Source organism: Perna viridis, chromosome 4, assembly GCF_037379345.1.
Source record: "Perna viridis isolate PV_CMFRI_1.1 ecotype Kerala chromosome 4, ASM3737934v1, whole genome shotgun sequence".
In the NCBI taxonomy this organism is placed as follows: Eukaryota; Metazoa; Mollusca; class Bivalvia; order Mytilida; family Mytilidae; genus Perna; species Perna viridis.
Window position 1 is genome coordinate 15,150,566 of NC_142448.1, and position 16,718 is coordinate 15,167,283.

General features: G+C 36.2%; 1 protein-coding gene across 1 annotated transcript in view; it reads right to left on the minus strand.

Annotated features, from left to right (window-relative positions):
- The window catches only part of LOC148619027 (uncharacterized), a 69,207-nt gene that overhangs the window by 40,440 nt on the left and 12,049 nt on the right, over nucleotides 1–16,718 (minus strand). The window contains exon 9 of the mRNA XM_088578509.1: nucleotides 1,743–1,925. Coding sequence (XP_088434635.1) covers nucleotides 1,743–1,925 — 183 coding nt within the window. The remainder of the gene's footprint in view (nucleotides 1–1,742; nucleotides 1,926–16,718) is intronic.

Below are 16,718 nucleotides of genomic sequence, written 5' to 3' on the forward strand. Positions count from 1 at the left end.
TAGTGATAATTTCAATCATGTTGCAACATAACCCTTTTCCACAAGCCTAGCTGTAAGAAGTGAAGCACGATACAAAAATCCTGCATAGTTACGCCGAGCTCTGCCATAACATATGAGTTGTGAAATGAAAACTCCATACGCATATGCTAAACAGGTCTAGCAAGAGATGAAATGACAATACAGAATGAGAAGTCATAGTGCTTGTCATATAATTTGGTCACGAGATTTCTTTTCCATCGATCTCTAAGTGTAGGTTGAGATATAAAGCTGATTTTACAGTGTCTGTAGTGTCCTTCATCTTAAATTTTTTGGGGTAAATAAGATCTATAAAGTCCCCGTAAATATGATCATTTTAAGACAACACGTCATTATCATAAGGACTATTTCGGCAATTAAAAGTTTCTTTCTGTCTATCATAGTTTTCAAGATGCTGTCTGAAAACTGTAATAAATTTAAAACATCATCTTTCAATGGTAATTACTCTATCAAGGAGTCGTCTGACAACTTAGATTTAATACAGACTTTTGTAAACCTTAAAGTAAGGATCAATTTGGCAATTGAAAGAATTTGGCTGACCCTACTGTTTCGAAGATATATGAGAAAAACTTATAATTAACTCCTATGCTCTTTTTTTAGTAACGGTGGCCATGATTTTTGACGGATCAAAAATCAACACTTGAATTCTATGCACAATACCCTAAGGAACTTTTATACAAATTGTTCTAATTGACCCTGTACTTTTAATGAAATAACAATAAAAACAGCGAAAAAAACTTCAAAAAGGACAAAAAAATCCAACATGGCGCAACAAATTAAAACAAAAATTGAAATACTGAAATCTATTGACAATGTCAGAATTTGGCGAAACTTATAGGTTTTGGAGATTTAATGTGCGAAAAAAACTTCTGTCTGACCCCTATTTTTAATAACGGCAGCCATGTCTTTTGACAGATAAAAATCCCAACGTCAGTTCTATGCAGGATACCCAAGGAACATTTATACCAAGCTTGGTTCCAATTGGTTAAGCGTTGTCAATGCTGAACACTTCTACTTTATCAGATTTTAGCTAAACTTAATGGTTCTGGAGATTTATTAAAAAACTACTGTCTGACCCCTTTGTTCTATTTTTAGTAACTGCGGCCATTTTTTTTTCAACCGATCAAAAATCAGTTCTAAGCAGGATACCCTGGGAACATTCTTTACAAGTTTGGTTACAATTGGTCAAGTAGTGTCAGAGAAGATGATTTTAAAAAAAAACTAAGATCGAAAATATAATTTATTCTAAGAAATAACATTAAAAATAGAAAAAGGGAAATAAATCCAACATGACTTAACAGATTAAAACAAAACTTTGACCAAAGATAGATCTCATCACTTTTATTCCCATGTCAGAATTTGGCCAAACCTAAAGGTTTTGGATATATATGTGAAAAACTAATGTCTAATCCCTATGTTCTATTTTTAGTAACGGCGGCCAGCCATGTTTTTCGACGGAGCAAAACTTCCCATATCCGTTCTACGCAAGATACACCAAGTAACATTCATACCAAGTTTGGTTTCAAATTGTCCAGTAGTGTCAGAGGAGAAAGTCTTGAAAAATTGTTAACGACGACGACAGCGGACACCAAGTGATTGCAATACTTCGACAAGGTAAGCTAAAAAGTACTTTACATTCGTCAATCTTTATTCACGCTTATTTGAGGTCATTATGCAATATGTAATACACCGGTAGAATTACTAACCATCAAAACAGGGCCCATCGTAACATGGTTTCGTATGGGTCATGTTGACATCAAAGATTTCATTTGAAACACACTCTTCGGCATTAAGACACTTTCTAGTCATCTTAGATGTTCCATAACTACCACACTTTTTTGAACATGGCTCGAACATTGACCATTCTGACAAAATTGGTGAGTATCTATCTACAAATAAAAATGTAAGCATTAAGCTGTGAAATATTTTTTTTTAATCTCATTTAATCTATTTAGTGATTTTGTAATGTGTTATCCTATCATTTTAATTGTCACTATAAAATATTTGGTTACATGTAAACATTCAGATTGAATTGAAGGAAAACATTGATTTCAATCAACTAAACCGAACTAAATACCGACTGCGTCGGAAAAACACCACAAAGTTAAAAAGTAATACAACAAAGTGATAAGAACTTCGACGACCGTAATACGATATGACTGCAGCGGTCGCACCATGAATAGTGGGGCCAGAGTGGACACAATATTAGTTTTTGACACACTTAATACATAAGGACGTACATCATCTGGTTTGGACACTATATTGCACAAAATTTTAAATTAAATAGAAAAAAAAATCGATTTTTTTTTCGGGTTTGGTCCTATGATCCGTTATAATTTGAAAACCGTAAGAGACCTCTGAAATCTGACAGAAAAATTTTCAAGGTGAAAAAAATATGTTAACAAATTGAAAAAGTATGACCGCAAAATGAACATATCATAACAATAACACAAGTTCATGAGAGAGACAGAAAAAACCTTCAAGAATCGTTTTCCTAAAAAGAAAAGATTCAAAATATCTTTGAACAATGTAGCAAACTGTAGAAATACAATATTCTAAGGTGACAACCAAAAAAAAATTTTTTTCAACTTAAAAAAAGAGAAGAAAACATTGCTTGTATGAAGTAATTCAAGAAATAAAATGTAAAGTGTTGAATGGATTTGTTTACAATTGTAATGACTACTTTGCATGAAGTAAAGGAAGGACAAAAATCAAAATGTGCTTTTAAGGTACATGTAGATGATTCGACAAAGTAATTCCTTTAAACCCCACGATTTTAATTTTGAATCTTTGGTCTTATGAGTTATATGTATAAGTATAATGATCAATTTCATTGTGGTCATATTTATGCTGTGTCAAGCAGTTTAAGTTTATCCCAATCCAAATTCAGAGCTGCATCAAGCTTGATTTTTGTGTCCATTCTTGCACCAACTTTTCAGGGTTCGACATCGTATCAAGCTGTGAATTTTGAAAGAATAATCAAGGGAACAAAGGTTATAGCGGTAATCAAAAGAATGTAATCCAGGAACAAAGACCAGACATGGAAAACAAACATACCCAGCAATGAATTTAAAAGGGTAATCAAGGGAACCAAGGTTATAGCGGTAATCAAAAGAACGTAATCCAGGGACAAATACCAGACATGGAAAACAGACATACACAACAAAGAACATAAAGTAACTAAAATCATACATGCAAAGTAACAAAAGCAAATGAGCAATTCGGACTCCACTAAAAACTGAGAGCATGAACCAGGTGCACCGGTAGGGTAAGTGTCCTCTGATTTTATAGAAACACCCGCCGAATTGCTTATAAAACGAGAAAGAGGAAGGAAGGAAAACTATGACACGTTGAGCAAATTAGTTTTCATGGCGCAGATGGATACAGCGTAACGATCCACGAGTTCACAATGACGACCATAAAACTTCTATAGTGATGACTTCAATCATGTAGCAATATAACCCTGTTGAAGCATTACATAACAAAGCTGATTATTTTGCCAATACACAGCTAAAGAAAAATGTATTGAAGTGGCGATCATGGTGTTTATTTAGAAAAGGGTTACACCTACCCGAAGAACGTATGGCGGATATAGTTATCAAGGGAACCAAGGTTATAGCGGAATGAGAGGGAACCATGGAAAGGAACCTTTTGTATTTTGTTTGTTTGTTTTTGTTTTTTTTTTTTGTATTTTTAAAAAGCGTAAAGAAAAGTGTTTTTGACGTCTGAAGCGAAAAGTGATTTTTATCATGAACGCGTGAAATGTTACGTAACGTAGCACATACAATGACATATGTGCATAAGCAAAGGTTGTAAGTTCTATTTCCGATCCTCTCCAGGCTCAGTTACAATTATAAATAAATGATATATCTTGAAAGTATTTTGAAAAGATAATAGCCTTTCGTTGATATTAAACCATGTAACTGAATAGATGTTTCTATAGGTAAAGCAATGCTCCGAGGATGAATGCTACAATTTGGCGACATAAGATGTTTTTAATCAAAGAACCTTAGTAAGCGGCTCACATACCCCATTTTGGATACTCAAGTAAATTTGTTCTTAAGAGAAAGACATATAGAAGGAACCAATAAAAAAAGAATTTGAATATTTTTTTTTTCAAGTATTAGAAAAGATTGCAAGAAAATAAAGTTTAAAGATTTTTGAAAATGATTTTTTTCTTTATCTTCTAAATAAATTCTGTTACTTAGAATGATAGCTTCAAACTCCAGACTGTGATTTCTTTGAGTTTTAAATAATCCAAAGTAAATATCATCGTAGCGGAACAAAACATACACTTGACCTGTAACTTTTCATGGTGAATTTATAAACTAAAAATCATGACAATATCTGCAAGTTTTTAGAAAAAGAAGTCCGGAAAAATGTTATTTCTGTGAATTTTGATAAGCAAAAATCATTGGAGCGGAACGAAACGTTAACTTGACCTGTAACTTATTATGGTGAATTTATATATAAAAACTCGGACGGACGGGTGGAAAATATTATACCCTCCACAGCTTCGTTGCGTGGGCTTTAAATATGTTGTTGAATGGATTTCGAATCCAAGAGTTACTGTATTGACATTTTAGTTGAATTAAGACCGTATGAAGTCATGGCAAAATTGTAAGATTATCGACTGTACAACGAAAAAGGAGCATGATGGCAGACTGGAACATGTTTTGTAGGCGAAAGGTATCAGTCTTGAAGAGTCGACAGTTGAAGCAGTTACAAGTGCGAGGAATCCAAGCCACGCGTAAGAAGTAGGAAATTTCCTAGTGAATTATTGCGGTCGTTATATACCGAATTTCTCGAATGTATCTGCGCCATTACGTGAGCTTACGAGGAAAAGTAGTAAATGGCAATGGAGTAGTAGACATCAAAATTCGTTTGAAGAGCTGAAGTCGTTACTAGCGAGAGCGAAAACGTTAGCGTACAATAACAAGGATGCCGAAACTCAAGTTATAGTAGATGCGAGTCCGGTAGTATTAGGAGCAATTTTGAGCCAGAAACAAAATGATAGTTAGTTTAGACCGGTGCATTATGCAAGCAGGACTTTAACAAGTGTTGAACAAAGATACTCTAAACCAGAATGTGAAGCATTAGCTGTAGTGTGAGGTTGCAAACGTTCCCATCTATACTTATTTGACAAAGAATTAACTTTAATCAGTGTTCATAAACCTTTTTGAAATAAAACATTCTCCAAAATCGAAAGATGGGCTATGTGTGTGATGCAATTAAGGTCCATAGTACAATAAAAGACAAGTTCCTCAAAATGCAACAAATTTTAGACTTGAAAAAATAATTCAGAAATGATGGTGAAGAGAATTACCTGTCAAAAAATGCAGTTCCGAATGCAATGAAATTTGAGTCAATCCGTGATATGTCAAAGCAAGATAGTGACATTAAACAGATTTTAAAGGGGGAAATTTTTAAGTCGAACCAATATTTTTGTTTTCATAATGAACATTCAGTAGTTTATGGTGTTTTCATGCGAGGTTTGCGAATTGTGATACCGAGTAAACTGATAAGACAGACAATTGACTAAGGACACGAAGGGCACCAAGGAATTGTCAAGAATACAGCAAGACTGAGAGGAAAATTGTAATGGCGGTAATGGATCGCGATGCAGAAAAAATAGTTAAATCGTGCAAACCATGTCAATTGGTAGAACCATTACCGCAGTCAGAACCTATGAAGCCTATGCCATTGCCAAATGACCGTTGCAAGATGTAATGGGACCGTTTCCATCAGGCGAATATGTATTTGTAGTAGTTGACTCTTACTTGAGATGGCAAGTAGCTATTCTGAAATCTGTTACGACCGAGAAAATCATTTGTACATAAGATATCATGTTTGCCATTATATGGAATCAAGCATAACAGAAGTACTCCGTATTTGCCGTGACTGGAAGAAATTCCGAAATTCCTTATAGCGTATCGAAGTACTCCGGATAGTACTACAGGGATAAGTCCAGCTAAAATGTTATTCAATTGCGTAGTGTGTGTTTTTTCAATTATCAGCGAAGAATCGAAATCCCTCTTATTGATGTTTTGATCAGTAGTTGTTGTGAATTGTGAAGAATCGGAATCCTTTGCATTGATGTTTTTATCATTCTTTTCTGAGAATCTTGAAAAATCGGAATCTTATTCCCGTCTGTAAACAAATGACCCAAATTCATCAAAGTACTTTCTTAAGTGCCATTATATTTTACAACATGTTTCTCATCTACAATAAAGACTGGCACTTGGCCGACAGTTCCAGCCTCTTCTAGTTTAAAGATCTGGTCTTAGATCTGTGCTTCTTTTGGTTGGTATCCTCGTGCTTTGGACAATGCCGACTGAAATGTCCTTCTTCATTGCAGGTATAACACAGTCGTTTTCTCTGTTGTTGTGGCTTTTCGTGGTTCCAGGACTTGGCATTTTTCTCTGGATTTGATGATTGTTCTGGCTTTTCTGTTTTGATTGATAACTTTCTATCGATCATGGCTCCAACAGAGCTTACGATTTCTTTTTTCCTGGATTTCTTTAAGTCCATTGTTGTTTATCTCTTTTCGAGGACATCATACATATAACTCTGGTCTGGTAGACCGGATAGCATGTGTTGTTAAATAAGCTTTTTTCCAGTCCAGGGTATGATTTCCTGACCATGTTTTAAACTCTTGAAGCATACTCATATATTCTCTCCTTATACTGATTCTTGACTGATTGAAGTTCTCATCTGTAGGTTTCAGGGTAATTGCTATCGCCAAACCGTCTGTTCATTTCTGCATTATGCAAAAACTTTCCTGACATCTGAGACGAGCTTTGTTGCAAACTCTAGTGCTTCGTCTTTAAGTACTAAAATGATATCATTCGCCTTTTGTCTAGGGCCCCAATTATTGCGTTCCGCTATGATTTCAAACTGTACCATTACAGATTTCCGGTCACCTTTTCCGTTATAAATCGGAAGTCATGACTTGTATGTGTCCTGGCTAGTAGATGGCTCTGTCCTACGTTGTTGGTATAGTATTGGTTCTGGGTACTGTGCCACTGTAGTATCTCTGATTTCCGCTTGTAGTCCTTGTAGGATATGGTACTTTGTATCCTCCAGTTTTGGCTGGCTCATGATCCGAATTATGTCTTATTTCTACAGGATTATTTGCTGGATAACTTCCGGATTCTGAGGGATATTGATTTGTATATCCATTTGTCATACTTGTATTCTGTGGATAGTTATATGCTCGGTAATATGCATGGTTACTTCCCTCGAAACCTTCTAATTCTGACGCATACTGTCTTGAATAGTCTCATGCCAACTGTGGATAGCCATTATCCTGATACTGTCCAGTAACTGTCATATTTCTATTATCATGACGATATCTACTCTCTGGTGGATATACATTATCCTCAATACATCTAAGATTTGATGGGTTTTGATGATTCTGGGTTGGTGGATAGTTGTTAACTTTATATTGCATGCCTTCTCTGAGATTGTTAACCCTTACTATGCCAAATAGGCTTTTCATACTCCCGTATTTTGCCAAAAGCCTATATATAGGCTTAGCAACTATTGTCTACACATTCTGCAAATCGATTGTTCTGCAATATGTCATTGACGTCACAGTTCTAAACGTAATGATATGTGGGGTGCTTCACATGGTAGATTGTACATATTAAAACAACGCCTACATAATTCCTTTCAACTTTTGTTCTTATTTCTACTCGTCGTATATTGATAAAATATTCACATTTTATTTACTTCTCTTTGTTTTTACCTTCAGTGCAATCTACTTAAATCAACGTGCTATTCGTTTATTTAGTACAGGGAAACAATTGAAAACTTATAAAAGAACAAAAAAAAAAAGCAAAACTGAAAAAAATAAATGATACATTTTAAACTATATAAACATACAATTTCAACGATACATTATGTACATGTTTTTATTATTGATAAAATCGCAAATATAGCACCATTATTTCACTCAAAGTTGACATCGATTACACGAAATATTTTGTCAGCTGAACATTTTATGATTATGAAAATTAATTTTCTCACATGAACAAGTATTCACTAAATATGGAAAATGGAACATTAGCATGAAGATAATTTAATTATTTTTACTGGTTTTACAAAATTTTTGAGAAACCTTTCAATGTTCCTAATAATAAGCTTAATTAATAATGTTCAAGATCAAAAACGAGATTCGGAGAGAATTCTATAATGCAAGAGTCAACCCTTCCCGCTAACACGAAATAAAATATAAAATCAAAATTAAACTATTTACTTTATGGCTGCTAACATAAACAAACCATTTAACCACACCAAATTTAAAGAACGGAAAAAACTGCTCCTCTATTTCGAGCTTCGGAACGCATAAGGTATAAATTCATGCATAGTCCCATTAGTTTAGATACATAAAAGAAATGAAGTAATGAGTAAAGTTTCTGATAGGATTTGTCACGAAATACACGTAGGTCGAATTCAAATAATTAGGTTGTTTATGTTGTACTTCTTTGTTTAACCAAGATACAAATTACACTGAGAATCAGAGCAACCCTCCTGCTAGTTTTCTGAGTCAGAGTTGAGAACTACTTAATATCCAATTAAATGTCATTTATTAGAATGACGAAATCAAAACAAAGTTATAAACAGAAATTTGTTACAAACAGGGAGACTTCAATTTTAAAACATTATAACCAAATACTAAATTATGATACATAAAAGTGTGGCACTTAAAAGCGGTCAAAAGTGGCCACAGTTTTGTACCAAAAAACCTGGGGACACTAATGCCACACCAGGAAGGGTTGCTCTGACAGTTCTTGATATTGAAAAAAGGAAAATGTTGGTTAATTAATACCAAAGTGTAGCGAAGATTACAATAAACATATTTACAATGAGACACATGCTACTAGTGGTATACATTCTAAATGAATTTTACTAACAAAACACAAAAGAATGTTGTTACAGGTTTCTTAAAAGATCATACACGTACATGTAGATGCGTCTGTTCAAAACTGCCACAGTACCTTAAGTTAGATAAATACAAACATGTGTATGATAAACATGTTGGCAAATTTGATTTGTTGATAAATTACAAAATTACAACAAATTACCTTGGTACATGAGTACTGTCATTGACCCAGGCACATGAAACACACAGGTAGGCAAATCCTGGCCATGATGCATTACAAGGGTATAAATTATAACAAATCAAAACACTTACAATGTATACAGCATGTACATGTTACATACTACAATGTACTTAGAACAAGATACTGAATTCAGGCAGGCATATCCTGACCCTGCTTGACTTATGCAGTCCAAAGTCACAAAGTCCAGCGCCCTAGACCACTCGGCCAGCTAGGCTATATAAAAATATAGCTTTCGCTGGCCGGGTCATTCCTCCTCGTAGGATTAATCTAGGGCTGTAACTTAGTACACGATGTAAGGTGGTACGGGACAGTTCATTTAGATGTTAATATGTAGGATAGAGGATCAAATTAATGATGCATGTCACAACAAATCAATATTATACAACGTCTCAAAATGTGACGACTCTATTTGCTACACTGCTCCATCGGATCAAATTGATACAGGGAATATATATAAACGTATAGAAAGGTCTGAAAAATTCCCAACGATGTTAGAACTGCAAATTTTTGGTCGTTCCCTCCGCGGGACTCGAACTCGTACTGCTGTGACATCTATGGCAACACCGCCTGCACAGCAGTACGAGTTCGAGTCCCGTGGAGGGAACGACCAAAAATTTGCATCGCAAAGTTGACAGTTCTAACATCGTTGGGAATTTTTCAGACCTTTCTATCCGTTTATATATCTTCCCTGTATCAATTTGATCCGATGGAGCAGTGTAGCAAATAGAGTCGTCACATTCTGAGACGTTGTATAATATTGATTTGTTGTGACATGCATCATTAATTTGATCCTCTATCCTACATATTAACATCTAAATGGACTGTCCCGTACCACCTTACATCGTGTACTAAGTTACAGCCCTAGATTAATCCTACGAGGAGGAATGACCCGGCCAGCGAAAGCTATATTTTTATATAGCCTAGCTGGCCGAGTGGTCTAGGGCGCTGGACTTTGTGCAGGCGGTGTTGCCATAGATGTCACAGCAGTACGAGTTCGAGTCCCGCGGAGGGAACGACCAAAAATTTGCATCGCAAATTTGACAGTTCTAACATCGTTGGGAATTTTTCAGACCTTTCTATATATATATATATATATATATATATACTCGATACCATCAGAGGTTGTCCTGTTCAGTTACATGATGTGCTAATGTTCGCGCTCTAGATTTACTTACGAGGAAGTGTCACTCGGTTCACAGTACAAGTTATATACTTATATCATGTAACTAGTTAAACATAAAGTTAAGAGAAAAATATTACTCCAAATGTGTTTGATGGAAGGTATCAATACGAATATATCTATCTAGAGCATTTGAGTGCCACAGCCCCAATTTCTTAATTTGAGTTTCAGACATACCCAAAGCGGCGGCATGAGTTGCAGCTCCGATCCTAAAACTGTGTCCGTTGTAAAGTGAGGAGTCTAAACCGTCTAAACACAAGCTAACTGCTTGGATACAAAGTTGTGTGTAACCGGGGACCCATCAAGAAATTGAAATAATGGACCAGAAGTGTGAGGAAAATGTGCTTTGTATTTTTTTGTCGAATTTAAATAATTAGGTTGTTTATCTTTAAAGTTCGAACGTTTTGACATCCGTTTGTTTTTTAAACTGTACTTATTTTAAGAGAATGGATATGAAATTAAACTTACTTGTTTTTAGATGTTTCAAAAGCTTTTTATATCCTTTTCAAATAAATGTCTGCGTAAATATAGCGGTTTGTAAAATCTTTTTGTGTGCTAACTAAGGGTTTAAGTATTTAAAAGGTTTAATGTGGTAAATAAGATTTATTTACAAAATCGCCAAGTTGAAAACACTTCTCGTGAAATATCTAATTATATTCTTTTTACTTTTTTCATTGCTATTTTTTGGGTACATACGTAAGTACGTCATTGCGTATATGTACCAAGTTGACAACTTGACAGTATAAAATATATTCAAAAACATCCAATTGATGAATATTTTATGCCTATTTCTTTCTGCGTTCGATCATCCCACCGTTGTGCCCTTTTTGTGACGTTAGGTAATTGTCGACGTCATAAGCAGGACAATTGAATTTCAATCTTCAAATTCTTCCTTGGCAAAATTAAGGAAAAGCCTTGGCACTCAAAGGGTTAATATCCTGGTAATATGCATTCTTACTGGATACTTATCCTGATGCTGCCTCGGCTCTATAGGATTGTACTTGTATTTTTAATGTTATTGATTGTTTGGGTAATTATTATCCAGGTGTTGTGGTGGATATTGACAATTGATATTATCCCGGTGTTGACTGTATAATGAATGATCTTGCTGGCTCAAACCTTGCTGTGGTTAACTAATGTGTTTTCATTTCTACTTATGCTCTGAGAAGTATGTCTCTGTTTTCTCAAGTTCTTGTATCCTTGCTTTCAGTTTAGCTATCTCACCACTTTCCTGGTTTGGTCCACTGGGTTCCAACAAAACGCCATCACTCTTTGAGCTTCGGACTAGTACTGACTCTGTGCTGATTGTCGGAAATAGCGCGAACTAGTAAGTTACGTTGGTTAATGTAAACGTACACAACTGTTTTATGACGTTAGAACTTGTATGGTCTTGCTTGTGATAGAACACGCTTGAAAACTCGAATACATTACGTTTGACCCAAATTCGACTTATTATTACTTAACATTTGGTGCCGTGACCGATGGATGTCGGAAAACTGACAGCAGTTTCAGCTGGTCATACAAGTGCAGTAACTAGACTTTTACGAAATACGGAAGAAGAAAACTTGGATGAAAAAGAACGTTCAGAATTGTTAGAGACTTTAGTGTAAAAACAGAATTACAAGTGGTATAAATGAAATTTTTGCATTATTGGAGGAAAAGGGCATTGAGGACGAAATTCTACCAACAGATGAGTATAAATTTCATATTAACACAAAAGTCAGACACTTACGTAAAATATACTCATCTCCCGTAACTAAAAGTATCTCACAGAATGAATCATACTTCCAATTCAATTCCCAGTCTAATTATAACGAGAATACAAATCTGCACAGTACAATTTCATCCATACCGCAAATGTATCCAGTCCAGCTGTCTAGCAACCAAAGTCATCACTTGCCTAAACTTACTTTACCCACATTCAGGCCCCGTGCAGGTCTGGGTGTTAAAAGAATAGGCCTGCAGCAGCGCTAAGCTTGTCGTAAAAGGCGACTAAATAGTGCTCAGAAACCTAGCCGGGGGCTAGGCGCTCTGCCCACAGAGCAACTGGGATGTGTGCCCCAGGTGGTAGAATGGGGTACCCCTGGCGTGTTACATGCTGGGGTTGTCAGGCTATAATACGGAAAACCTGACCGCAAACCATAGTGGTGCACCGTGTTGGGAAAGATGCCACGTTCCTCGCACGTTAAAGAACCCTGCTGTGGTATTCGATAGGAGTAGGAACCTTTGCGCTCCGCCACAGGAGGCTAAATTGCCCGATCTTACCCATCCCCCTTTTTCCAGTGGCAATCAAAATTTGTCGACCCTATTATCCTTGTGACCAATCTTTTTTTTTTTTCATTTCATGTTCATTTTATCATCCATTTCATGTTCATTGTCTGAATATAGCTGAAATATTGCTGCTCGGACGTTAAACCCCAACAAACAAACAAACCCACATTCAGCAGAGATCCGTTTACATGGCATTCTTTTTGGGACTCGTATGAACTAGCAGTTCACTTCAATACATCACTCACAAATGTACAGAAATTTAGTTATCTCAAAGCCCAACCTGTTGGTGCCGCCGAAAGTACGATAGAAGGGTCCCCTCTCACAAATACAAACTACATGGAGGCTATTAGACTATTACATGAGCGCTTCGGGCGACCCCACAAAATCACAAATGCTTCCATGCAGGCCTTGCTAGAATTGCCAGCACCAGTAAATATTCTCGCAAGTCTACGTGCGTATTACAAGAAGCATACATCCGTGGTTTAGAATCACTAGGCCATTCGGGAGACTCATAAGGAGCATTACTCATACCGATGATTTTGAACCAACTTCCAGCAGAGATTACACAGAATTTAGTCAGATTAATTGATTGATTGCTTGGGAGTTTAATGCCCGAGCAGCAATATTTCAGCTATATTCAGGCGATGAACATGAGATGGGTGATAAAATGAACATGAAATGATGATGACATGAAAAAGGGATGGGACACAAGAATAATGGGGCCGACAAATTTTGATTGCCACTGGAAATAGGAAGAGATGGGGTAGGGTCGGGCTATTTAGCTTCCTGTGGCGGAGCCCTGTGGTTTCTACTCCGGGAGAATACCACATCATGGTTCTTTAACGTGCGAGGAACGTGGCATCATTCCCAACACGGTGCACCACTATGGTTTGCGGTCAGTTTTTCCGTATTGTGGCCTGACGACCCCAGCATGTAACATGCCAGGGTTACCCCATTCCACCACCAGGGGCACACAACCCAGTTGCTCTGTGGCCTGTGTTCTAAGCACTATTTAGTCGCCTTTTACGACAAGCTCAGCTCTTAGCGGGCCAATTCTTTTGACACCCGGATCCGCACGGATTTAGTCAGTGATCACGGATCTGATGATTTGGAACTTTGTAATCTATGTCGAGGAATTTTGAAGGAAATAACAATTTTGGAATCTATACAACGCGGAGCCTTACCACTAGCTACACGTAACGCACTTCAACCGACCGCGTGAGAAAGTCAACACACGCGATACACAAAATATGAATATTCGCCAGAAGCCTTGCATTTATTGTAAGAAATCGCATGACCCCGCTCCACTAAAATCTGGGAGCATGGACCAGGTGCACTGGTAAGCTAAGCGACCTCTGCTTTTCTAGAAACACCCGCCGAGTTGCTCACAAAAAGTCAAGTCCGGGGTAGACAAACGAGGAAAGGAAAACTATGACCCGTTGAATAAATCAGTTTTCATGGTGCAGATGGATACAACATAACGATCCACGAGTTTATGATGACGACCATAAAACTTCTGTACTGATGACTTCAATCTTGTAGCAACATAACCCTGTTCCAGAAGTCTATTTGTTAGAGTTCTAGCGCGGTACAAAAAGTCTGCGTAGTTTCGGCAAGGTCTGGCATAACGTATGAGTTGTGATATGAACACTCCAAACGCAGGTGCCGAAGGGATGTTGCCACAGATGAAAGGAAAGTTAACAATTCTGAATGAAAAGTCATCACGTTTGTCGTAAAGTTTTGTCAATAGTTTTCCTTTACCATCGATTTATAAAAAAAATACAAAAAAATTGTAACTGCGCCTGGAGAAGATCGGAAATAGAACTTACAACCTTTGCTTATGCACATGTGTCATTGTATGTGCTACGTTACGTAACATTTCACGCGTTCATGATAAAAATCACTTTTCGCTTCAGATGTCAAAAACACTTTTCTTTACGCTTTTTAAAAATACAAAAAAAAAAAATATAAAAATACAAAAGGTTCCTTTCCATGGTTCCCTCTCATTCCGCTATAACCTTGGTTCCCTTGATCACTCTATCCCCCCCATTACGCTCTTCGGGTAGATATCACTCTTTTCTAAATAAACACCATGATCTCCACTTAAATACATTTTTCTTTAACTGTGTATTGTAAAGTACAATCAGCTTTTGTTGTGTAATGCTTCAACAATATTGAAGTCATCACTATAGAAGTTTTATGGTCGTCATCATGAACTCGTGGATCGTTACGCTGTATCCGTCTGCGCCATGAAAACTAATTTGTTCAATGTGTCATAGTTTCCATCCTCTTTCGTCTACCTCGGACTTGACGTTTTATGAGCAACTCGGCGGGTGTTTTTAGAAAAGCAGAGGACGCTTACTTACCCTACCGGTGCACACCTGGTCCATGCTCTCAGCTTTTTAGTGGAGTCCGCATCGTTCATTTGCTTTTGTTACTTTGTACGTATGATTTTAGTTACTTTGTTCTTTGTTGTGTATGTTTGTTTTCCGCGTCTGGTCTTTATCCCTGGATTACATTCTTTTGATTACCGATATAACCTTGGTTCCCTTGATTATTCTTTCAAAGTTCACTGCTTGATACGATGTCGAACCCTGAAAAGTTGGTGCAAGAATGGACACAAAAATTAAGCTTGATGCAGCTCTGAATTTGGATTGGGATAAACTCAAACTGATTGACACAGCATAAATATAACCACAATGAAATTGAACAAATGATTTTTTTTTAAATGCACTTATACATATAACTCATAAGACCAAAGATTCAAAATTCAAATCGTGGGGTTTATAGGAATTACTTTGTCGAATCATCTACATCTACCTTAAAATCACATTTTGATTTTTGTTCTTCATTCACTTCATGCAAAATAGTCATTACACTTGTAAACAAATCCATACAATACTTTACATTTTGTTTCTTTATATACTTCATACAAGCAATTGGTTTTTTTTTGTTATGTTGAAAAAAAGTTTGTTTCTATGGTTGTCATCTTAGACTTAGAATATTGTATTTCTACAGTTTACTACATTGTTAAAAAATATCTTGAATCTTGTTAGGCCAATAAAGTAGTTGAAATACGAAACATGATACAATGATCACACAGTTCGCCAAATAAAATCTTAATCAGATTATACAAAGCTACAATATGCGTCGGCTATTTTTTTTAATAGTACTTGTTTACTTTGTGGTGATACTTTTACACATTGTGGTCATATTTTTTTTCACTTTGTGGTCAGACTTTTTCACTTTGTGATCATATGTTTTCACTGCGTGGTGATTCTTTATTTACCTAGTGGTCATAGTTCTTCACTTTTTAGTGTTATTTTGTCACTTTGATGTCATACTTTTTCACTTGTTCACTCTGTAATCATTTTTTTTTTCACTTTGTGGTGTCATTTCGACGCAGTCGGTATTGATTTGGCTTTGACATCACGTGACACCTATGACGCGTAACCTTGTCAACGTATCCGATGGAGCTTACAACCTCACTTTTCATTGGACAGGTGAAAACAACCGTGAAATTCAGGCTCCATTAGGTGCATTAGTGTCCGGATTATAAATAACTATTTATATTTTGAATAATTTGTGGCCGTTACCGAATCAGTCAATTTTGTAATTAGCATAAAACGTGTTATTTCATTTCGATTTTTAATTACAATTATGTTTTGTGTTATTCAATGACCGAAATACGAGCGCCTCAATAGTTAAAATCACCAGTTATGCTGCATAGGTAATTTGTCAGCTGTAGTTGAGTGTTTGTGAAATTAAAGTGAATGACATTTCGGAAGGTGTGATTACATAGTTAGCTTTCCTATACTGTCCGTCTCCTTATGCGTGTATACGATTTATAATATAACTTCATTTATTGAAATGATAGCTAAACTTATCTTCAAGCGGTGTGTTGGACATCAAAAAGTGCGGCCGTTAACACATCCGGTGACGTAGGTTATACCCATTGATATAAGACCAACAAAAGTCTATTGAATAGATGTTTTTTATCAATATTGCAATGCTCCGAGCATGAATACTACATTTATCAAATTCTTAATAGGTGAAAACGTTATTTAACTAAAAATATTTTCGACGCAGTTTTAAACATTTAA